The sequence below is a fragment of the Megalops cyprinoides genome, chromosome 23, assembly GCF_013368585.1.
Source record: "Megalops cyprinoides isolate fMegCyp1 chromosome 23, fMegCyp1.pri, whole genome shotgun sequence".
Taxonomy (NCBI): domain Eukaryota; kingdom Metazoa; phylum Chordata; class Actinopteri; order Elopiformes; family Megalopidae; genus Megalops; species Megalops cyprinoides.
In genome coordinates this window covers 3,516,619-3,541,539 of record NC_050605.1, presented here as the reverse complement: position 1 = coordinate 3,541,539, position 24,921 = coordinate 3,516,619, and the positions used below count along the sequence as shown (strand labels likewise).

General features: G+C 46.8%; 1 protein-coding gene across 1 annotated transcript in view; it reads left to right on the top strand.

Annotated features, from left to right (window-relative positions):
• The first annotated feature begins 5,613 nt into the window (after positions 1 to 5,613).
• Positions 5,614 to 24,921, top strand: part of celf2 (cugbp, Elav-like family member 2) — a 150,267-nt gene continuing 130,959 nt past the window's right edge. Inside the window, exon 1 of the mRNA XM_036518127.1 lies at positions 5,614 to 5,749. Coding sequence (XP_036374020.1) covers positions 5,697 to 5,749 — 53 coding nt within the window. The 5' untranslated portion in view covers positions 5,614 to 5,696. The remainder of the gene's footprint in view (positions 5,750 to 24,921) is intronic.

Below are 24,921 nucleotides of genomic sequence, written 5' to 3'. Positions count from 1 at the left end.
GTGTGGTGTCTGAGATGCCAGAGAAACATGAATCAATGGAGAATGTGTATTAGATTAAGAGGAAACTCATCTGATTAGCTTTCAGTTGCCCCAGGGGTACAATGAGAGGGCCTCTCCCCTGATCCTGAAGACTAGGAAAATGCTGTAAGATCCATATCAAAGAGTTCTGTGTACTCCTTACATTACTTCAGTGCTAACTGCAGATCCTTTCCCCCAGTTTTAAAACAAAAAGGCCTAGAGAACGCCTGCTATTTATGAGCAGGTTTAAGGATAAGATCAGACAGAAGGAAAACTGAAAATAACCTCAGACTGCTAGCTTACAAGTGGCTCTTTAACATCAGTGAGGGAGAATGAATCTCCAATAATGATGAAATTATCATAGCTTTAATCATAAAAAACACTCTCGGAGATGCCGGCTTGGCTTCACACCATCTCGGAGCAACAAGAACCATGAATTAACCTAAGGGGATACAAACTACACATATCTGCAATAAACCGTCTGAAGCCATGGGGCACTTATTGTACCATTTGATGTATCATTTATGTTTTAATGCAGCTGTGAAAATATAACCGTCACAGACGGATTGTAAATGGGCTTCGCTTGCAGTGCATGCTGGGAGCGTCAGACTAGCGGGATGAATAACAAAAGTCAGCTGTTTTCAAAGCCCCTGATCCCGAGAAAAAATGGCAAGCCTCCATATTGGCTGTTTAAAAATATGCGTGTTTGGGGGAGGGGGTGTTTACATGGTCAAAGAGATTGTACGGTCCTGAAGTGTAAAACACAGTGTGAACAGACTAAACGGGGCTGCTGTGAGTGGCCACACCACATGACTGTGACTGTGCGGGAACCAAGAGGTCACATGATCTGGCTCTGGAGCGAGGGACACGTCTGAGAGCGACAGCGAGGTTCCAGTGAGTAGAGAAAGAAAGGAGCGAGAGAGAGAGACAGGCAGAGAGAGAGAGAGGCAGAGATGGACAGAAACAGAGACAGAGGGTGTGACAAAACTCTGCAGTGCAGTGAAACAACAGAGGATGCTCCGGTGTCACAACACCCCAAGGAGGAAGTGAGAGAAAACAGACTTCCTGCTAAAGCGTCACACCCGCAACCTGCTGTAAGACGGATATGAAAACAGGCAAAGTGAAGCAGGCCAGAGACTCTCCACACTGACCAACACCGTCAGTCATTTTTCCACAGATGCCAACGTGACAATTTTTTACCCACCCAAATGTCAAAAGTACTTAGACACACACAGTTCGCTAAAGGGAAGAACAACCAAAAAATCTTACAGTTTGATTGACACCTGGAGAACATTTGCTGAATTTGGCATAAAACGTGCAACCATGACTTGGTGGAAATGAACACAAGTGTCCTCTCCTCTACACATTCCCTCTTACCTCTCCTCTCGCTTTTGCTCTCTTCTTCTCCGATCCTGCCCATTTTCGGTCCTCTCTAATCCACCCCTACATGCTGCCCCCCCCCCCCCCCCAAACCGCCCACACATACCTCTGTACTCCCATGGACGAGCACACCTATTGATCTCCCGCTCAGAGAATCGTTACCATTTTCCTCGGCACTCTAATTACATATTTCTGTCGTGCGTCTGAAACCAGACAGACCTCACGGAGCAGCCATCGAGCCAAGCCTGTCAATGCCACTTGGAGGAGGGGACGCCTTCTGTGGAGAGGAGCTCATAAGCTCCATTTCTACAGGGATAAATACATTAAACTATTATTCTCCCTCATTGTCATTATTTCCATTATATTTCCAGAGCGTCTAGCTGGGAGTAGTTATTAATATCTTGTGTACTCTTGTGTACTTAAGTGCACTTAAGCACTCGGCAGATATTATACAGAACCACATTTCCTGAGGAAAATATTGACATTTCCATGTGTGGCACCCACAGTTAGATGTTTAACCACTGGAAGAAAATACTCTGGTTGAAAAGCAGATACGGTACTTGACAGAGGAGTGCAAGTTTTCAGGCGTGCAGTACTGAATCATCTGCTTAAATCTGTTATTTGTTCAGCTGAAAATTCTGAAGTGCTTGCATAAAAAAAAAAAAAATAAAAAGCAACACTATTCATTGTGTTCACAGTTCAACACAAATTCCAAATCCAGGATCCAGAAAACTGAAGCACCACTTTCACTCAGGCACACACGCAGGTGCGCACACACGCAGAACAAACACACGCAGACCGAGCACACGCGCTCACACGGTTAATTTTTTTAGCGCTTGAGCCGTGCGTGTCACCCTCCTTCTATGGTAGGTTAAATGCAGCCAGGAGAGACATCGGAGTCATCGGAACTGTGTGCATGCCGCCCCTCTGTCTAAGGCAACAAATGGGGTGTTTATTTGAAGCTAACAGCAACAGTCGACCGTGAGACGACGTGAGGCCTAGACAAAGGCGCCCTGACACGTGCACGAGCCAAGCCAGTAAGTCGTCTGTCACAATTAAACGCACACGCACCCTGTGCCGCACAAAATTGCATGCTATCACGTGCGAATTCGGCTTTGAGCGCCCTGAGCGGCGAGTCTATCCCTCAGCATCAATGCGCGTCCTTGACGAGGAAAAACAAGCTGGTGAACTTTGCATGATGAGTGCCATGATAATCATTCAAAGGGGCGTTTTGAATCTCAAACGGCGCGTTTACATTTGCACGCCCAGGGGGCTTGCGCGGCCTACCCTCCCCCCTGTATTCCCCCACTCGACTGGAGCTTAAGCCCTCGAAATGGTAAAGGCTGTTATTACTGGAGCAAAATGACGCCTTTCTCCCTCTGCACGTACCATCAGGGATTTTATATACGGAGGCTGTCTGACTGCCCCGGTTAAAAGGGGGTTGTTAAAAAGATACCGATCTATGTAGGTTTTGGTCTCAGAAGAATGCAGGGCCAAGCTGTGCACACAATTACTCTGTCCCTTAATTGCATCCTATAAAGTGTATACATTTACGTTTACCTGTTTGGTACATGGTCTTATTCAGAGCGACTTACAAAACAATGGTACAATGATAAGGTAAAATGACCCGTAAATGTAGAAAATGACAGACCACGACACGTCAATAAGCTACATAGACTGTCAGTGCCACACTGAATACAGAATAAGAGCTACAATATAATGTTAAAAAAAAAATCTCCTGATTGCAATATGTTTGTAGGCACTTGCAGTTAAAGCAGATGGTTCACATTTTGATTTTTTTTTTTTTTTAGTGTGTCACATACTTGGCTTGTTTCTATTCGGCCTTTGCACAACTGTTGATAAATGGAAAGAGAATGAGAGAACGAACCTCCAGACGTGGCCGTTATATTCTACACATAATGGGATATCAGCTTTGCACTCAAAAGGCTGTATGAAGGCGCATCTCACTGTTTATTAGCCACGCTGAGTGAAAAAAACTGAGAGGCAACCAGCTGAGACTGTGTGTACAGTTTGTGGGCGTATGGCTTTAGGCTAATTTAAAAGACTCTGGCAGCTCATGAGTAACAACGAAAGGAAATATCGCGGGTAACATCCTGAAACATTCCTCTATATCTCCTCCACGTGAAATCCGGTTCATTTTTCAAAACGGATCACGGATTCTTTTTCTAAAGGAGTCTGCATTCTACATCGACATTTCACATTATGCACAAATTCTAAACGTGCAGTGGGTGTTTACGACTGCCACATTGTTTTAGATAAATGATCCCTGAAAGCAAGCTGTGTATCCCTGTCTATCACGTCCTTCACCTGGAGAGGGGAGAGATGCTGGGATGAAAACCGTAAAAGAACAGAAATATTTCTGTCCTTAATATGCTGAATGTAAAGACATACTCTGAACAACATCCTCACTAATCTGATTATGCATAGAATTCAAACGAACGCTTGCACACATGACGCTCCAACTGGTTAGCAGAGAGGGCTTCACGAATCTATGAGACTGGCACATCTGAAATGGCACTTTTGTAAAGGGCAGCAAACGAGAAGTGCATGTTTAGAATTCAACATGTGATGCATTTGGGTCCCTCATATTTTAACAGCTTTCCGCGTCGTATTCCACAGTGGTGAAAACTCAGGCTGCACGTACACCCAATTACACACCCCTGTGCACCTAATCAAAACAAGTGGCCCCGTTCACCTGTGGCCCACAGTGAAAAAACTCGGTTACACAAACGTTTGTCATTGCAATATGCTTATTTTAAAATGGCCACATAGTGTTGCAAAACACAGAGACAAATCAGGGGCATATATCAGTACATTTCACATGTAACACTGCTGGCCTGTTTGATGTTATACGTGTAACACTGGTGGTTTGTAACGGTCTTGCAGGAAACAGGATTGATCTGTGTATTTAAAAACACTAGCCTGCACATTCCTGCACGTGCATAGGCCTGGTATACGTATTACTGCATGTACATCAGAACTACTTCACATGAGGTACAAGTAATGACAAAATGTTCAAGTGTGTACTTGAGAAAAGATGAAGTGACTCTCTTTAATATCCACATGGCTGACAAGAAGAAAGATGCCGTCGCCATTTTTTTCGAGAGGGGAAGAAGGCGCACGGCCATCAACAGGATGTGGTTACTGTCACTGGCAGGAAGTGTGCTTTGACAGCGGAAAGGGGCACAGAGGGAGAGAAAAAGAAGAACGTTTTCAGACAGCGTATTTTGAGAACTGGACACCTGCTCCTTCCATCAGGCGTACAAACAGTACACCTTCATCTGTGTTGTCTTAGACCAGCTCTTAGCTATCATTTACATATGCAATATTTATCCTATTTACCTGACTGATGAAGTGATGTTAACACCGAGTAGCCTATACAACAGGCCAGGCAACTATGCATACAGGCGTGACCTTTTCTTGGAGGTATTCAGTACATAACTACAAATGAAGACCGCATAAAATTTAGCTAAACGTGCTGTTCATTATTTATTACTATTAAAACAGAGCAAGGGCGCTGGAACAAATAGGCCAGCTGTACTGCATTTTGGGATTTTTACGATTTTCTATATCAAACTGATACTGCAGGATACTTATCTATCAATCTGTTGTTTTACAACTAAGCGAGTCTTCTGCTCCCCGTAATACTGTAATACACTCATTATAATCACAGAGACAGAAAGCCAAAAAAGGGCCAACACACACGGATAAACAGAAACGCTACCGATATAAAACATTACTTTACGATCCACGAAAACTGCCGACGTATTTTACAACGCAAGAGGATGAATGAGCACAGACATAAATAGCATACGGCTTATAGTAACAGGCGCAGCACAGAAGTAAATCAGCAAGTTTCAACCAAGTGGGCTATATGTTTATATTGATCTATGAAATGCCGATGCTGTCGAAGTCTGGGCGTTTCACAAACGGATGTTTATTCCGCAGTTAAATCCAATAACGGTGCGTTAATAAACAGAGGTTTAGCCACACTTCGACCGGGATAAAGCTAGATAAAAAAGGGAGGTTGAATTCGATCAGCTGGGGCAGATTGCAGGCAGCTTTAAAAGGCGAGGGCAGAGAAATAGAGTCGCGCCTCGCAAAGCAATATAGCGCTGGATTGATTCTGGGGGGCGGAGGGAGAGCTATGACAAGCGCTTATCAGCGAGAGAAGTAGGACGAGTTGCATCGGACTGTCGCTGTCATTCGCAGACGGAGTACAGCTCTCGCCCGCTTTTGTTCAAGATATCGCACCCCGTGCTGCTAGCTAGTTAACAATGGTTTCTATAATTTCAGATCTGGATCCACTGAAAAGCTGGAACGTATTAAGGTAAGAATCCGTCGGTTTGAGATCGCGTGGTGCATGCTTTTTTTAAATTTTCTGCGGGCCAGCGAGCGGAAGAGTGATAGTGGAAGTTGTTATTAAAATGCGCTGCAGTAATGGTAGGTTGTAGCCGTAGGATTTTCTCGTGTAACTGGATGTTAGAGGTTCTTACCGCCGCCAATCTTGACAGATACAGATAACTTAATGTTAATGTAAGCGACGAACGCAGCTGCTTTAGGGTATCATTATGAAGCTATTTCGGTTAACCCTAATGAAAACATCGCGCTTCACTTTTTTGGAGTTCTTTCGCTGTCATGTGTTTAACGCATGGAGACCGACGTTCCATTAACCCCTTGCGGTGACTGTGCAGCTGTACTTTTCCCAGGGCAGAACTGGTGTTTTATGGATTTGGGGGACCAGGAGTCCAGTGGTCTGTCACTAAGAGAAATTGCGCAATATTGGTGCAAGTGTTTGCTTATGAGTCCTTTGATTGCATGGATTCAAAGAAATTAGCCCACGTTTCTCCCTTCCTTGGTGTATTTTTTGCTAATAATACATAAAATGACTTATCTTATGTTCACATTATTATTTAATGGTATTTCCTGAATACTTAAGATTGCAATTTTTTCACTAATCTAAAGTAACCATTTCTTAGTTAATCACGTTCGAAATACTGTAACTAGCCTCTTAATACATATACATTTTGAAACAATCATGTTTAAAATAAATTTGCTCATAGTCATAGCAGTTAAACTGGGTTTATCCCCAGAATGTGTTCATTGTTTTAAATTGGCCTTTAGCACGGTGTAAGATTCAACTTCTGCATTCTGCTGCGTGCGGAACTGTCTCTTGTTAGCTGTGACAATGATGAAGCAGACTCATAATGAAACGGCTGCTTTCAACTCAACTTCCCGTCTTGCCTCCAAGATATCTAGACCCGTTTTCTTCAACGCTGTTTTGTCCTCGTTACATTAATTTTCATTTAGTCCGGTGATAACATAGCGCCTTTAAAACTGCAGCATCATTGGAGAAGGGGTTATTCGTTAGCTGCCTTGTCCCTCTTTGGTTAAATATTTAGGACATTTGATGAATAAGTAATAATTCCCCAAACAAGCTAACCAACTGGGGTACGCTCTAAAAACATATTTAGAGTCTGGACGGGTTGGTTTTGCCGTGCAGAGAACCTCAGAGAATAAACGTGGGACTCGAGGCGAGCTTAAAAGGAGTCTCTTCTCTACTTTCATCTCATCAAGCTTTTTTAAAACCTTAAAAAGCCTTCGGCTTGCGTCGCCTTTGTATCAGAAAGTGAGAGGATAATAACGGAAACGCCGACCCCTTTGCAGCTCTCTGAACTGTAGTGCACCTCGCAGCAACGGATGTAGATTGATATGAATCGATGTATTTCTAGTTAGCCACGCCAGCTGAGTTTATGTTCAGGTTTTTTTCAGTCAGCAGCAAATTGATTAGAAAACAAACCTGCAAATAAACAAAACCTTGGATACTTATTTTTAGAATGAAAGGGGAGAAGTTTTTCGTTGATTATGCGATAAACGCAGAATGTAGGGCAATTAACCCAACGTAGAAAGGAAGATGTGTATGGGAATAATAGTAATAGCGCTGCGTTTGTCTCCACCTTCTTCAGGTGAAGATAACGTTTGGAGATACAAATTAGATCGAAACCACAGAATCTTTCAGATAGACTATGGTTGGGTTGTCGACCCCTGTTTCACTGTACGCTTTTGCGTTCCCTCCCTGTCTTAGAGCTCCTAGAGAGTCTCGATACCAGCAATAATTTTGCCTGACTGTGTCTGTTGTTTATTTAATACGAAACTGCACGCAACTGCGTCTGTCAGTGTTCGATTTATATAATGATTTAACATTCAAGGAATAGCCCTTGCACAGTGAGCGTCAAAACTGCCCTGAAGCAATTTAGATACTGAATGAAAAGGGATTGAAGCGCAAATGACTTTAATTTAAAATAGTCGGTTGCAGCTCGTTTATATGCCTGCTTTTGGAAAATTGCCTTGAGACAGTAATTTGGTATCGAAATACAGGTTAAGTTTGGGAATATGCCGATATATATAGGTACCTATTATTTGAACGTGTTTGTTCCGTTTTTTAAGGTTTAGGAGAATCTTAAATGCTGTTGCGTTGAGCGTGTGCCATCTAATTCAATTTTCCCCTGACCTCTTGAATTGCTGCAAGATTTTATTGGTAATATATATAACATTATGGTTAACATTATTATTGTAATAGAGTCCCTAACGATGCGTTGCAGTCCATCACCTATATTAGATGTCCTGGGTGTCAAACTGTCTGTTCTTGCTTTATTGATTAGATACACTTCAATAAATGTACTCATTCTACATTCGGGGTTTTTTAACGAATGATGGAGTGGTATGATTACGAATATTGATTATATGGGATTTGACGTCAGCTTTATTAATTGATTATCCATGAAGGACTGTCACACACTGAAGTGACAGGCTATAAGCGGCGCGCTACATCGCCTCATTTGTCAGTGACGCGATTGGCCGCACGTGACGACGTTATTGCACTTGTTGAATGTCAGTCAAGGCAGAAGAAAAAAGTAAGCAATATGCAGCTCTTATGGAGAAAACAAAACCCTAGTGCCATCAACAGGTAACAAGAATCGAGCCCTCCTAGACGGAGCATCGTACACTTATGTATGCATTTTAGCAGGGTTGCGAGGGTAGCCTACTAGATGCGGGCGCAAGGAGGCGTGTTTGTTTGCGCCGTGTTTGTTGATGCGGTCTACGGAAAGGCTCGATATGTCACCGAACAGGACTTCGCTCCGTTGCTGTTAAGCGCGCCAGTGGTGCTGCCGCCGCCATCTCTTTATGTAATGTCGAAAAGCGTCGGTGTGAACCGAGCCCCTTCTGTGGTTCCTCCGGCCTGCGAGAAGTCGACCGCACCTCTTCACCTTGATGTGCTGGGACCTGATCAGCGCGCCGTGTGTTCTTCTGCGGCGGTGGAACCCGCCACGCGAACGCCGCCAGGGAGATGGAAAATAGCGATGTGTCGATCTTAGCGAGGTGTCGTGACTCATGCTCTCCCAGATCGCTGCCTGTCCTTGACTAAATTGGTAACATCTCGCCATATTAGAAATCTCCAGCTATGAACACCCCAGCTGATGAGGGAGGCCGGCCCTTTCGAGAAGAATGGTACTTTGATCAATTCCTGTATTTTCCTTTGTTGATTAACAACAGGCGTGACATTCAACGGGTTAAATCAGATAATCAACCATGCCCAGCAAATGCTGTGCTTATGTAAGTCAGGATTCCTTGAGACTACCGTGCTCCGTCATGGATGGCCAATTTATGGAATGGATACCACAAACATTTAAGGTGCTTAAAAATCTGTAAATGTATTTTTGAAGTAACATGCATATATAGAGTTACATATTTATTTCATACCCTGTATACACATTATATACATTACAAGATTTTTCCTGACAAGATTGTTATTAATATATGAACTGTGTGTGTATAAAAGCATGACTGATCAACATACTAGAACTAAATAATTGTGTTATCATTGCATACAGTTAAATATATACAGTATTGCAAGAAGGTTCTTATCTGGGGATTTTCTTTGCTTGTTAGTACTGTTTTTCTTCTTTGAGAGTTGTCAAACGGAGTTTAATCTGCTATGCTCCTTCATCAGAGGTGCTCTCTTTGAACTCCAAGTGTATATTAAGAGTGAGATACATTGGCAAAGCCAGTGGCCTCTGGTGACCTTTGACATCACACAACTGGATTAATTAATCCAGTTAGTGGCCTCCGCCCCTCTGCGCCAGTGAGCATTTCCTATGAAATGGAAGCTGGACCACTCTATCTCCTTAATCAGGGCAATCATAGGATAAGCACCTCACACACTAAAAAAACACCATACGCGCGTGGCACTAACCTCGCTCCAATCCGGGGGGATTACAGCATCTTTAATCTCCACGCGCTCAACAGGTTAGTTGAAGAGGGCGGGGATCCCACCCTGATCTCTATTCTGTGATTTGTGAATGGGTGAACATCTGCTTGGGAATTGTGAATGGGTGTATGTAAGTCAGCTGCGTGGACAATCCAGTAGGAGTTAACACTGGAGCTCTGGGTGGTAGGTCCATGTCATGAGGAACACACAATCGATGCAGATCTCCACATGTATGGGCCTTTCTGTGTAATGCAGCCAATCAGAGAGAGAGAGAAAGGAAGAAAAGACTACTGACATTTAGGTCAAATTTATTTTATCAGTTTAGATAGAGCAGGATTTATGAGCAAAACAACACAAGGAAAACAAGAAAAGAGAAATGAACTAAATAAAAAGCACCAAGAAAAAGTGAGCAAGAGAAAGAGAGAGAGACACGAGCAGCAGAAGGAGAGAGACAGGGAGAGGGAGGGAGAAAGAGAGAGAAGGAGAGGGACAGGGAGACAGAGCGGGAAGTAAGAAGATGGATGTCGCGGGGCGAGAGCGCGGAAGGCCGGCTCATCCCTCAACGTCAGCGTCGTCACTAATGATGGACTCCGGGCCCCGTGACAATGCGGAGCACCGCTCGGGCCCCCCGTTGCACAGGCCATTGTGGAGGGTGACACAGTCGGAAACCCACCACCCCCGCTTGCCCCCCCCTTTGCATTGTTTCCCCTGACGTCGCACCCTGGCGAACAATAGCGCGTTAGCACATGCCGCGCGAAACTCACAGATGGGGGGCGCTGGGTTTTTTTTTTTTTTTGAAGGCTTCAGAAATCAGCGGGAAATAATTACAGATTTCAACTCACCGTTCGGGAAAAAGACACGGTGGGGGGGGGTGCTCCGGGGGGGAGGAGGGAGGGGGGTGCGGGGGGCGAGTTGCACATGCCAGATGCGCGTTCAGCAGAGGAGATCTTTTCTCGTCTCCCGTTTAATAACCCATGTGCCGGGACACAGCGTGGCAGTTCGCATCACCCGCGACAGCAGCAAAGCCGGAGAAATCCCTGCTGTTGTTATTTATGAGTCAGAGCACGCTCACCACCACCCCCCCATCCAAAAAAAGGAAAAAGAAATAGCAACAAAAGAATAACTTGTCATGTATTCAGTCACTCGCCACAGAAACTCCAGGTGTTAACATAACAACAGTTCTTTTTCAGGTGATGACTCTGGAGGGTATTGTTGGAGTGAGATTTCCCTTCTTAGAGGGTCCTCTGTTTAGGCTGAATGGGGAGTCTGGGTGTCTGAATGAGGTGCATTTATGAGGCACATTGTTGTGAGGCCTAGGTGCTTTCCAGGCTGAAGGCTTTCCGTGAGAGAAGAGAAATCGAGGGCCTTGTGGAGCCAGCCTTGACGTTGAAGGTGCAAACCAAAAAGTTCTGGGGGAAAAGGGTGATGCTCTGTAGGTTTTGCTTACCACCCTGGCTGAAATATCACGGTCATTAATGAAAAGCGGGTGTTCTGAGCCCTCAGATTCCAAAGAGCTGGACTTTACCATCCCGCCCAGGCTACTGGAGCCGAAATGGCTGCCATGCATGATAACCCTAGCCTTTTCAATGTATTGTTATGCCATCTTGGCTCCAGTAGGATGGGTGTTGCCTCACCCCTCTCTGCAGACTCCCTGACTTCTCTTGCATCACTTGTCCAGTGTCTCCTCCGGTGACACAGTGACTCAATGTGCGTGCTTAGTTGTTCAAAAAAAAAAGGGGAACCGACTGGAACAAAAAGAGCTGTTTGCTTGGAACGTAGTGACTGAAGTCACTGTCTTGTTTGGAATGAAAGCTTGGACACGCCTGCCGCTGTAGCACCGTGTGCTGAATCGATCCGTCGGCCGTGAGCCGTGTTTCCTCGGTGGCAGGCACATGGGGGGGCGCGGGCTTGTTTAACGTTTAACGTATTTTCGTCCTGACACCCCAAGAACGGCACCGCGGCCCTTGTCCACAGCACAGCGCGCTGTGGCTAGCGCAGGGGTGAGAAATATCTTCAATAATGTAGGAGCCGATACAGCAACCGAAATAAATCTCTTTTTTTGGCAGGCTTCGTTTTTGGCACCTCTTTTTTAAGGGCTGCAGCCCCTGTACATGAAGCAGCGCTAACCTCCTCCTGTCAGTGTGCGTCTGCATGCTGGATCTTTGTTTTCCTTTCTTTTTTTTTCCTTCAATCCTCGCCGAGGACAGAGTTTCATCTCCAGAGCCGCTTCCCTGCCTCGAGCTCAAATCATTTGTTATGATTTTATGGGCTCGGCTTAGAAAGGGGTAGAGAAAAAGAGAGAGAGAGAGAGAGAGAGAGAGAGAGAGAGAGAGAGAGAGATAGGGGAAGAGGAAGAGGGGTGATGGAGAGAGAGAGAGGAAGAGAGAGAGAAATACAGGGAGCTAGAGAGAAAGAGGGGAGGGAAGGAGAGAGGGGTGATGGACAGAGAGGGGGGAAGAGAAAGATAGGGAGGTAAGAGAGAAAGGGGGAAAGGGAAAGAGAGGGAAGGAGATGGGACATGGAAAGAGAGAGGAAGAGAGTGAAAAACAGGGACTAAGAGAGAAAGGGAGAAGGGATAAAAGAAGGAAAGAAGAGAGATAGAGAAAAGTAAGTGGGAAGGTAATAGAGAGAGGAAGAGAAAGGCAGGGAGGCAAAGTGGGAGAGAGGGATCATAGACAGAAAGGAAGAAAGAGAAAGATAGGGAGGTGAGAAAGAGGGAACGTGAAAGAGAGGGAAGTAGAAAAAAGAAAGGGAGGAAGAGGGAGAGGGGTGATGGTGAGAGAAAGGATGAGAGAAAAAGAGAGACTGAGAAAGAAAGGGAGGAGGGATAAAAGGAGGAAGGTAGAGAGAGAAAAGTGAACGGTGAAGGCAAGAGAGAGAGAAAGAGACAGACAGGGAGGCAGAGAGGGAGAGAGCGAGGGAGCGAGAAAGACAGGGAGGCAGAGAAAAAGAGGGGGAGGCCTACTTGTGAGTAAGGCAGTGACAGAGAGAATAGAACAATAAAAACATGAAGGAAACATTGTTGAATATAAACTTCTAGAAACAGGCCGTATAAAAAAAACATACATAATTGTCAGCATGCCGGAAAGTAATTGGTGTGCTAATGCACTGGCAAATCTCACCGGCGCCATCCACGTTGCATATGGCAAAAATTAAATTGCTCCAGTGAGCATGATTCATACTGATAGAAACATAACCAAAGAGTAGGGCAGGGTATTGAGATGTCTCAGATTACATCATGATCCAGTATTTTCTCTGCGCATTTGCAGCCGCGTGCTACAGTCATGCAGCCTAAAGCCTTTGTTGTCACGAGGATCGACCTGCGCAGTTTGGTGGTTCAATTCATAGAGGCAATTTAACCGCCTTTCTCATTGTAGCACGCGGCACTCACTCATAGGGTGTGTAAATCAATGAAGCTCATATGATTTGCAGGGCACTGCGACCTTTGACCTATGGCCTATGGCCTGGAGGTCAAAGGCCGCTTTGCTCTTGTTGGACAAGTCATTTTGGCACACTAAGGGGCTTGATGCTGACATTACCATCCACAGCTCTAGATTATGGCTGCAGTCATTTCATACATGCATTGCACTTTACTTGTGCGAATTACACCTTATCATATCCAGTTTGGGTTTCTGAACTGAGCCAGCAACATAGTCATACAGATTATACTCGATCCCATAGTATAAGCCCCCAGTTTACACTGAACCGGCGCTGACAGTGGAATCCGACGTATGTTTATTTATTATGGGTTATGTGAGACCCTGAGCCAGGCGGGTGTCTCACACAAGCTCCCTGCTCTCGTGCAGATCTGGGCCTTATGTTACACCTGCCATCTGAGGGTGCTTAAAGAGAGTATTAACATTAACGTTCGTTTGTCTGGCAGGCATCCAGAGGGGATCGCAGAGTTTAGACATTTACGCGTTATCCTTTTCTGCGGGGACGGGTTCACTGGGGGCGCTTGGGCTAAGCACCTCCCTCTGGGCTGTGCCACGCCTGCTTTGGACCTGAGCCCGCAAACCCCCGGGTCGTGAACCGGGTCCCTCAGCTGCCGGGCCGCCGGTGCACGGCATTCGCTGTAACCGCGCGGGCGGCGGGGGTTGTTTGGTCCACTTTTTTTTTCTCTGCAGTGTTGTTTTTCTTCCTCTCCTCCTTTTTTATCTGCGGCGTGACAGCCTGCAACGGCTGGAGCCTTCGGGCCCCAGTGGCGTGCGAGCTGTGGAACGTCTCTAGATCACACTTTCCTGGCTCTTACTCTCCTCTTCTCTCTCCTCTCCTCTCCTCTCGTTTCTCTCTCCCCTCTCCTTCCCTCTTTCTGTACTCGATTCAGTGTGCTTCATTGGCAGGACCGTTTGCAATATGTCATTGCTACAGCAACAATTCAACAAACAGGTACGCAAATGTAAAACACACAGATCAAGCCTTCCTAACACAGCCAGTGCATATGTATTAATATAATCATCAAGACATTCCTCCCTGTAGTCTGTTTATGGCTACTCAGTGTCTCTCAGGCTATGACATGAGAAATGCTCCTCTCCTTCCCTTCTCTCTCCTCTTTTGTCCTGCTCTTCCCTCTGCTCTTCTCTCTCTTCTCTGTGTTGCCCTCCCCTGCTCTTCTCTCTCCCCTTCTCCTTTCCTTTCTTCTCCTCTCTCCCCCTCTCCTGCTCTTCTCTCTCCCCCTCTCCTCTCCTGTCCTCTCCTCCTCCCTCCCCCTCCTTTCCCCTGCCCTGAGTTGTGTGTGCAGAGCGGAGGCAGTAGTCCATGTGAATGATGAGGGCTTTTGAGCGTGCTGTGTCGATAGCGATCTGTGCATTGAGCGCCCTGTGTGGCGATAACCTCAGTGAGAAATGTGTTTTTATCAGAGCCACTCCTGAACTCCGCATTGCCAGTGCCGAATAATGCGTCTGTGAGGACGGCCTTCACGCAGATACACTGGCATCTGCACTCATCATCCATCCTCTGTGTTTGTGTGTGTGTGTGTGTGTGTTTATACGTTTGACTCTGCATGAGTGCCTGTGTGTGTATGTATGCATGTGTATGTGTATGTGTGTATGAATGTGTGCGTGTGTGAGTGTATGTGTGTGTGTTGCTTCCCCTGCCTCCATTTCTTTCACAAATATCATGGCATCAAAATGAAGTTGAGAGACTGCAGTCTGCGTAATGTTTTTACCCCAGACTTTTCATTCGCATCTCGTTCCCGTGGACAGAGATGTGTGTTTGAAGCAGAGCTCCGAGTCTAGAGCACACTGATCCACCACAAGGCCCAGAAAAACAACGGCGTCTCTTTCTGCCGTCAGACACCACGGGTCTCAGGCACAGGAATGGCACTCACGGGTTGGCAGACTTACTGAGGTGTCCCCAAAGACCTGGCCATCTACTGGAGGGGTTGTGGGGGGGCCTACGGTTTCCCCAAGGGGACATTTACAAGAAACGGGCTCAGGGTCAGGGAGGAACCGCGGCTTTCAGACGCACTGGATTTCCACAGGGGCAATGTGAGGGATCTCAGTTTTCAGAAAGCGTGTGTGTGGGTTTGTGGGGGGGAGGGGGGTTATGTAGCCACCTATAAAATGGAGAGGAAGTGTGACTTTCCTGTCTACAGTAAGCACTATGAGTAAGCTACCCCCTTGGGTGTACCCCCTTGACTCATGCAGCCTAGCCCCCCCGCCCCTGCTCCAGTGCACGTTTGCCTGTTTTTGCAGACACTACGGGAAAAACAACCCATTTACTTAGATTTGACAGGGAGGGAAAGGGGGGAGTGTGGTGGTGGGGGGGAGGGGCAGGGGGGGCTTTGCTGGCTATTTGCATGAACCTGCAGGCTGGCAAACAAAACGCAAACCACAGAGTGACTAAGAGGAGAGAGAAGCAGCTTCAGAGCCGATGAGGCCCGTGTACAGGAATTTCAGGTTCCTTCACCACCCGTTCAAAGGAACCACGTCACTTTCTGTAGTTTTTTAAGGCAACAGGCTCTCTTGAGCACTGTGTAGCATTGTTTAAACAACACCATACCGTGAGGTCAAGAGGTCGCGGCCCCTCACCTGGCGGGCCGAGCCAGCGGCTCGAGCGCGGCTGTTTTTCCCTCTGTTTTCAGCCGTTTCCACCGTCAGCAGCCCCGCTTGGCAAAACTGACAGGTCAGCACCTGCGCTAGCACGCATTCACCGACACCGGCGCAGGTCCAGCAGCGGAGCTGGCGCGGGCTCACGCTAAACTTTGTTCGATAAATTAAAAATGTCCACTTGTCTTTAGAGTGTTATTTTTTTAGCTGAGCAAATCCAGATGTTGGGGAGGGCGGAAAAGCGGGAGAGGGGAAAATTGTACGCTCAGCCAGCGTGTGATGGAACACGCTTTCCCCGCGACTCCGCTCTGGCCCTGACGCTCTAATTGGATTCAGGTGACTCCGTGGTAGCGTTCCCTCGCAGGAATGTGGCGGTCATGCTTCGGGGCTCAGGGCCTGGCCCTGCGGCCCGCTTGTTTTAGGAAACGCCTCCCAGTGGGGGCAGGGGTGGGGGGTTCGGGGTAGGGGGGCTCGGTCCGGTGCTGTATTTGAAGGCATGTGGCAGCTGAGGGAGTTTTACACTGCTCCGGAGGCATTTTGACACTCGGCCGGAGTGGACGCCCACAGAGTCTCTCCTCTCAGCTGCTCTCTGTGCTCTTAGCGAGCTGCCACGCTGTTTTTCCTCCTCTCTCTCTCTCTATCTCCCTCTCCCTCTCCCTCTCTCTCTTTCTCTTGACATAATCTCTTTGTCGGTTGCCTTGGTTACCGAGTCTTAATGTCGTATCGATGTGACTGTATCTATAAAAAGCACATCAGAGATGCATCAGCTGCGTGAAAAAAAACAAAACAACTTTTGAATTGTTTAGTTTCGGCTGTGGGTTTGTTTTTTTTGTTTTTTTTCTTCTCTCGGCCTACATTTGCAGGAGGAGCCTGGGGGCCAAGGGATATTTCACATTAATATCATATTTCTCACTTGATATACTTGGTAAAATATTGTCTTGCCTTCTCTGTTGTGGTATCAGACAGGATTCCGGGGGCACGGAAACTGGCATTTTGGAACAGAAATGCCGGAACTGAATCAGCTGCAGCGGTTTCGGACACTCACCGGGGGGGAGATTATCTGGCGGCTTTCGCCTCGCCGTGCTCCCATCTTGATCTGATTTCTTTTCAATCCGAGGAACGTCGAGAGGCCAATAAACAGCGGGCTCGCAGCCCCCGGGGGCCCGGCTAGTTTCAAGAGCGCTGCGGTAATGTTGGAGCAGCATTGTCATAACATAATGCCATGGAGTCAGTTCTCGATTTTGCGGTAATGTTACGAACACGCGTGCTCGCTCACATCCTGCAGACATGGCATTTCACTGAAGGCAACTTTAGGAAAAGACTCATATGTAAGACTCATCATTCCTTATACTTTTACAGCTCAATCAATCATCAACTAAAAGAAGAATATTTCTGGCTAAAAGAAGGACTTGTTTTAACAAGCTGACATATTTAAAAAGATTAAAAAATATTATAAGCAAAAATATTATAATCAGGGAATCTGTGTGATTTTGTACCTGTATTTTGCTCAGTCTTTGAGGTAAAGGTCTATTGGTCCAGTTTAAACAGTTGCATGGAAGTAATGTCTACGTATTTCAGTGGAACAGTTTGAAGGAATCCTTATTACCTTGTAATAGCCTTTTAAATGTGGTCGCATCTGTTCTCCATAGAGAATCCTTTCAGAAGACGAGTGGCCCGACCGCTCGATGTGCCCACGACAAACACCAATTACAAACCTAAAACTCGCGGACAGGCTGCAAGCACGGCCAGGCCAGCACGACATCCGTCCTGTGAGCCGACAGCCTCAGTCCCTTCGGCAACCCATTTGGGCTGAACCAAGGGCCGGTGGGAGGAGTGGGGGGTGGGGTGAAACGCATCGACCGCCCCCCATTCCGCAGAGCACGATTAACAGAGACACCTGCCTCCTAATTACATCTGGGAAGCGTGTGAACGTGACCAGGAGTCACTCTGATGGCTGACTCTTGGTCCCCACGCGGGCCGTGACACATTAATTCCGATAGACACTTGACTGGCTAACCCCATACCCCCCCAATACCCCACCCCCGACAGCCTCCTGGAGGACCGTACTCCCCCCCCCACGCCAGAACCCAATCTTGGCCGACGGGGCCGGTCTCATTTTCGCGGTAATTGGAATTGCGGCGGTTACCTGTCCCTGAGAGGTTTCCCGAGCGGCGCTCCTGCACTGTCCTTGGCCTCAGGCGTGCGGCACGGGGCTGACAGCGGCAGTGCCGCGCTCGAGGGGCCCCTCAGATTCCCGTGCTGTCTGGTTCCATGCTCCGTGGCTCTGGATGAATGGGGGATTACCGTGTCAGCGGTTGGCTGGCCCGTTAATGCGCCAAACACAGAGCAGGTGTTCAGGAGAGATGGGAGCTGCGTCATGGGTGCCATTGTGCACCTTGAGGTCTGTGTGTGTGTGTGTGTGTGTGTGCACGCGTGTGGTGTGTGTGTGTGTGTGTGTGTGTCTGTGTGTGCAGCGTGTATGTGTGTGTGTGAGTGGCAGTATGGCAGAAAGTAGGCATTGGTGTGTGCATTCATATGTAAGAGTTGTTCAAACTGCACTGGCAGAAGACCCAGGGTATTCGGGTATTGGCAGAATACCCAGGCTATATCCCATTTGTGGATTTAATCTCTTGTACTAAACCATCTTTCAGACCTGGAGAAGGTGAAGGAACTTAATGAAACCTGAAAAACTGGGCTTTAAATGTAGCTCAAGGTATTTGGCGCATCTTACGAGTGCAGGTCACTCAAAACCCTTCGCATCTTGTTTTGGCAGAACTGAGCGCTCGTCTCTCTCTTTACAAGGTCACTAGTGTTGATGTTCCACTGTGTGTTCCACGGTCAGTGCTTTCAGTGCTCCGTGGGAGTAGGTGAATCCTGGTGCACCTGAGAAAACATTCAGCGAAGCGGGGGAATCGGTTAACGTTACCGTCTTCTGGCACCAGCGCGAAGATGACGCTGGCGAGCGTTCCCTCTGTCATTCGTCTGACAGCGTCTCCACCGTGAATCACTCCGTAGGAGTCTGGAAATATTAACTCTCTGAGGCCCACAGCTGTCATTGGAAAAACTGTTTTAAAATGCAACGGCCTATGTAAAGTGCCCGGAGGTGGGTTGCTTAGTCAGACCCAGGTCAGTGGTTTGGACTTTTTTAACACTTCATGGTTGGGGCTAGCTAATCCTGGGTCAGAGATTTGGGGCATTTTGTACTGTGTGTTCACGAATATGTGACAAGAGACCTCACCAAAATGCTGTCCCGATTCCACAGCCCCACGCCTGTGAACGTACTGCACTGTAGGCCACTCTGAGACCTTTTTTCCACAAACACGAACTAGATGCTAGTTCTGGGCTGTTGCTAGTGCCAGTTCGGAGTTGGTTCAACTTGCAAACCTTCTAAGAACCGGTTTGCTTTTCCATGGGCTGGAGAGCCACCATAGAACCACGTCATTACGTCACTATATATGTCTGTATAAGTCTCTGCTTTCCCGCTAGCTCCAAGCTAGTAGTGGTGGCTGGTGAGCTGGAAACAGGGGAAGCCCAAACACTACCTTTAAATCTATCATTACTTTCAACCTGTTCCCCTTTATCCTCCTTGATTAACAATAAAGCAAATAATTCACAGAATAATCGACACCAATTGCGTAAATAGAGTAAATGATTATGCTCGCGAAACAGCGCAGATTGTCTGTAGTTTGTGTGCTTGCGAAAGCTACAACGTGAGATTGTTTAATTAATAAGGATGGCATTTATTGATTTAAATTACGTTAAATGCTCATGACACAACATAGCTTTTGTGAGTTCTGTGTTCTAAATGTTATTGTTCATTGCACTCAACCTAACCTAAAACTTCTCAGTAATTTCGATTTAACTAAATTTAGCTCCGTTCTGTAATTTGAATTTTGTAACACAAGAAAGCTATAGTGTGACATATTTAAGAGAAAGCTTTGGGATTACTTGTCACTTAATTATTCAAATTACCATCCTTGTTAATTAAACAATCTCATGCTGTAGCTTTCGCAATAGCACACAAATTTCAGACAATCTTCGGTGTTTTGCAAGCATAGTGTTTCGCTAGCTTGCAGCCGCCACTGCAAGCTACAAACAACAAAGACAAGAGAACAGTGCTTTAAAAAACAAACTTGTGCACTACTCTTAATACATTGTTAGCCTTTTGTGAAGCCAAATGTTAAGTGACATTGGTAGGTGAGTCAATGGCAATGTTAGAAAGTAGCATGCTAATGTTAGCTACTCTTACCAAGGTTAAGGTAGCTGGCTATCTAGCTGTTGGTCAGCTAACATTACCCAAGCAAGCATAGCTACTAATTTCTCACATCAATGATACAAATGTCGAACGTAACATTGATGTGAGAAATTAGTAGCTATGCTTGCTTGGATAATGTTAGGTGACCAACAGCTAGCTAGCTAGCCAGCCAGCTTGCCATCAATGTTACGTTCGTAGCATTGATGTGAGAAATTAGTAGCTCGCTAAACAGCTAAGAAATACATAGTTGGCTGGCAACAAGGCGAAACATCTGAAAAATAAAACTCTGGTTTTTCTTCTTCTTTTTAGGCAGACTAGACGCTACACTGGCTCACTGGTGGTCACAAAGTTTTAGTTGGTCTTATTGGTCACAATAATCCCGCCCCCAGCCCCTGACGTAGCAGTTCTTTGTTCTAGACCAGCAAAGTGTTGGTGCCGCTCTCGACCCAGTTTTCCTGGCCGAGAGCCGGTTCTTTGGCTGTCGAAACGCAAAGAACTAGTTCAAGATTAGGCACTGGCTCCGAACAGGCCCTTGACCTGCCTTGGTGAAAAAGGGGAATTAGTCTTACAGGGTCGGCCCCTCCATCTGTCTCTGTCTGCGTTCTCGACCAATGGGGGGAAAGGACCCTCCATGGCGCGCATTATCACCTTCGATTTTGATCTCCTCTCGGGCTAATTGTGCACATGTTCCCCTCTCCGATACGGCTCCCCCACAGGACCCGCTAGTGGAGGCTCTCAGAGGCTGGATGGGCTTACATAATCAGCCTCCGAAGTGACCCTGCCCGCTGAATGGCTCGCTTCCTGAACAACGGAAATTGCCCGTTTTTTTTTTTCACTCTTCACGCTGCAGAAAGCTGAAGAGCCCTACAGTCCCCGGTGGCCGCGCATCACTCCCATTTCCACACATCCTCAGCCACAATTGCTCCCACACTCTTAGGCTGATGTATTCCTGCCGGGGCTCTGAGCACAATGACTGACTACCACAGCAACTCCTGATGAGCAGAATAGTACGAGTGAAGACGCACCCCAGAACAATTTCCGATGATCCAGACACTCCGTGGTCCCTTAAGCAGGGTGTCTTATAGGCAGTATATTAGCAAGGCAGCTTACCTGCACACAAAATCCAAATTTGTGTTGCATCTCACTTTGACTTTCCATTATACAGCTTCGGCTACCATTAGCTACCCAGAACAGACATACAGGGCGCCAGAGATATGCACTGATAGCACAGATAGGTAGCAAAGACCATACTGACAGAATGCAGAGAAAGATTATGTAGGTGGCATCACTCTGCATATTTGCACAGCAGTGTAAAGTGATCCTCAAGTCTCTACAACAAAGTTTAGAAGTTTTAAAGGTCCTATAACATACGCTTCCATAGTGAATGTGTGGAAGGTCACAGGTGTTGGAGTGTTTTAACAGAAAGAGTGAAGTGGCTCCTGCACCCAACACATCCAGACGTCTGATTTGGATTTCAAATGGAGCTAACAGTAAAAGCATTACAGGAAAGTTTTGTTCTTTATACTTTTGTCAATAGAAAACAGAATTGGCAGTTCTTTTATACATATATACAGAAGTAGTCTGCGCGCATCTCCACCCACCGCAGCACAAAGGTATGATTTGCATAACAGAAATGAAAATAAGTCCGCTGCCGCAGCTCCTCGCGCGCAGATAAAGGGCGCCCTCCGCGTTAATAATTAAAAGATTGCTTAAAGAGTGCCATGTCAAAGACTGGAGCACTGCCCTTGCAAGACGGGCATTAATAAATTGAAAATTTTCTCTCACCCACCATAATCCCTCCACGGCTTCTCGTTCACTGTGCCTTCCTTTTGCCCTCCTGTCCGCCTCCGTGTTGGGGGTGCTCAGGCGCCCCGCGAAAGCAGTAGCTCCAAGTTATTTTCATATTGCATATTTTAAAACACCCGTGTTTGTTTTCTGACAGGGTTGTGTGGGTATCACCCCCCTCCCCGCACCCCTTCCCCCCCTCCAAGTTTGCTTATTTGTTTGTTTATTAAAGGAGTCTTGCCTCGCCGTTAATGTGCTCCGCACTCGTCAAAAGCAGGGTCGTTAATTCGCCTGATGGTCTTTGATTTGCTGGGCATTACTAACTCGCATTAAGAGATGCCTTTCGAAGCTTTTACTTAATGATGCAGCTGGAACCCGACGCAATTAAACACAAATGTAAATGCTCAAAGCCTCCACTTTACTGCACCGTCAAAAAAACACTCTTTCATGATTGGAAAAAACAACAACCTTGCAATCAGCAATATACAGAAAGGTATGAAAATTAGTATTACAAAGTCTGAAAGGTCACTGAAGTCTGTCGAAATTGCAGGACCAGATGTTGTTCTGTCACATCAGGCCCTCACACCGTAACAATGCTATTGCATTACGATGCCACAGCAATACCGCGGACGCCGAGCACTCAAGCATGACTCTGGACGTGAGGAATCCGGGGGCCTCTGGCCTGTGCCAATCTGGGGCATTTGAGAAGCCGAATGGCATTCCTCTGAAGCGGAACTTTCCGGGGCTCTCGAACAATGTGCGGTTTATTGGAGCTTGCCCGCTGCCCTGAAGCTGGAACACTAAAGCAAGATGAAACTGTGAGCATTATAGTAGCATGTTTGTGAGGTGTGGAGCTGTTTTCCCTTTAACAGTAGCTATCCCATGGCATTGATGCTGTAATTAATGTAATTTCATGTATGTTGTAATGAAAGCGTGCAATGAAAGGAAATGGGAAATGGTTGCTCTACGGCCTTTTGTCTCAAGTAACCTCCTTAATGGTATGTAGGTCCTCTGAGCCCCTGGTTTCATCCAGTTCAAAAGTAATGGGATATTGTAGTTTACACCATGGGAGAGTGTGTGCGTGCAGACGTGTGTCCGTGTGCATGTGTGTTTGAGAGAGACGCATTGCCGCTGAGATATTCAACGACTTCTCTCCTCATCAAATGAAAGCAACAAGTGCAGCGCGAATGAAAAATATGCAGATTTATGTAAATGGACTCTTGGATGGGTTCCTCTTCTCTGGGCCTAGAGTGTCCCTGGACGAGGATTAGAACTCTCTGCTGCCTCAAAGAAGCGTTGGCTCTGACATCACTCTGTTCCACTGCGGTAATTAAGGGCGTAAGCAGCCATTTACCTTTTTTTTCCGAGAGACGGTGTCAGCGTTGGAGAGCTCCTCGAAATGTGAAACCAAATGCAAGGGCCCCCGTTTTTAGTAGAGAAACAACGGTCCTCGCCCCTTAAAGGTGGAGGCACGTCATGACACGATTGATGTCACGTGACCATTCTCCCGTTTCAACAGTGTTGTTTTTTCCAGCATGTGTCCCATAGAAAGCACCTGAAATTGGGGTCTGGATATTATTATTGGTGAAATGGATATTATTACATGTGAAATGTATTTAATTGTCCCTCTCCCCCAACCTCCATTCCTATAGGGTTCCTAGCAGTAGACTGGTGAGTTCCTTTTTAGAGGTCGGTATGTACTGTTACATAATACAGCGCAAGACATTGGGTTACATGCAATGCCATTCGTGTTCCACACAGAAATCCGAGCCTCCTCTTGCTTAAAGTGGGTTAGAATAGAGATGTCACTGTCTGAGGCGACCATGACAGTGCAGATTTACAGAGACTAGCAGCTCCGCTCCTCTTACAGCCTCTCGAAAGCCGCCGCTAAGACGGGGGCCCCCGCGGTGAAACGATCCCGGGCAGGTGTCCAACCCCGCGCGCTCGCAGTTGTTTGCCGGCATTTGCCGGGGGGATCATAAAGCGTCACGCTTCTGGCATCAGTGGCCAGCACTCGGAGCACAGAATGCTGGGAGCACCGCGGCAGACACGCCTCGATATTCACAGGTGTGGCCCTTTCATCTGCTCCACGGTGACAAGAAGATGACTGCCCATCACTCAGGAAAAAGCATCCAGTCCCCATGCTCGTCTGACATAAAGCCGTGTAGCTCGGAGCGCCTCAGAACTTACACCCTCTGCATATTTTTAAGCTCCCTGCTCACCCTGCAACCATTCCGCGTTCGTGCAGAAGGGGACAACAAGGCAGACACGAGCGCTTTGATTCTGCAGCCGGGCTTAAGTAAGTAATACTACCCCAGAAGGCTGACGTGAAAACAGCACAACATCATTTATAAGTTGTCAGGCATCCTCAGATATAAAACTCCATCATAAGCAAAACAAGAGGGTTTCGGCGGAGGAGGGAGACAGACCTCGTGGCTGTGTTTAAGCTCCATTATAAATTTCTCAGAGGCTCAGACAGAAGCAATCCTCCCTCCAAAAAAAAAAGCACAGTCATAGTGCCCCGATGCCCGCTGCCACTGGGACACATCCTCTCCCCTGCTGCAGGGACACGGCCCTTCAGAAAGATTTCCCTAGGCCATCCGCATCTCCAATTCTACATTTGTTGCACGTGGGGGGGTGGCACTGTTGGCCGTCTGTTTCTCCTGCGCAACCTCCCCTCTGATGTCAGCTGTGCCACCCCTCCCACCACCCCTGACAAAATAAAGTGCACCACCCTCCCTTCCTAGTACTCCCAATACCGTCGTTTCTCCAGCTGGATTTCTGGCACAATATTCTCTCTCATGTTCCCCTCACCTCTTTTTCATCATCCCCTAACACTTATGTCAGATGTTGCATCTTATCTGATGAAAGGAAAGGAGCCCTGAACTTCGGGACTTTGGTATCTTGGTTAGTGAGAAAAACGCACTGGAGGTAAATTCCTATTCATCTTGCCGAGCGAAATGTCAGTGTATTGTGTCCCAGCGTGTTTGCGGGCGACATCTGATTCTTGACATTTGTTTCATCTTGAGTCTTTCCAGTCTTGCGTCTTCCCTTTTAAGAGAGGCTACGAAAATGAGGCGGTAAATATGTTTCAAGTGCCGTAGCCTTGGAGACGTTGCTAGGTAAATACAACACGGCGGCAG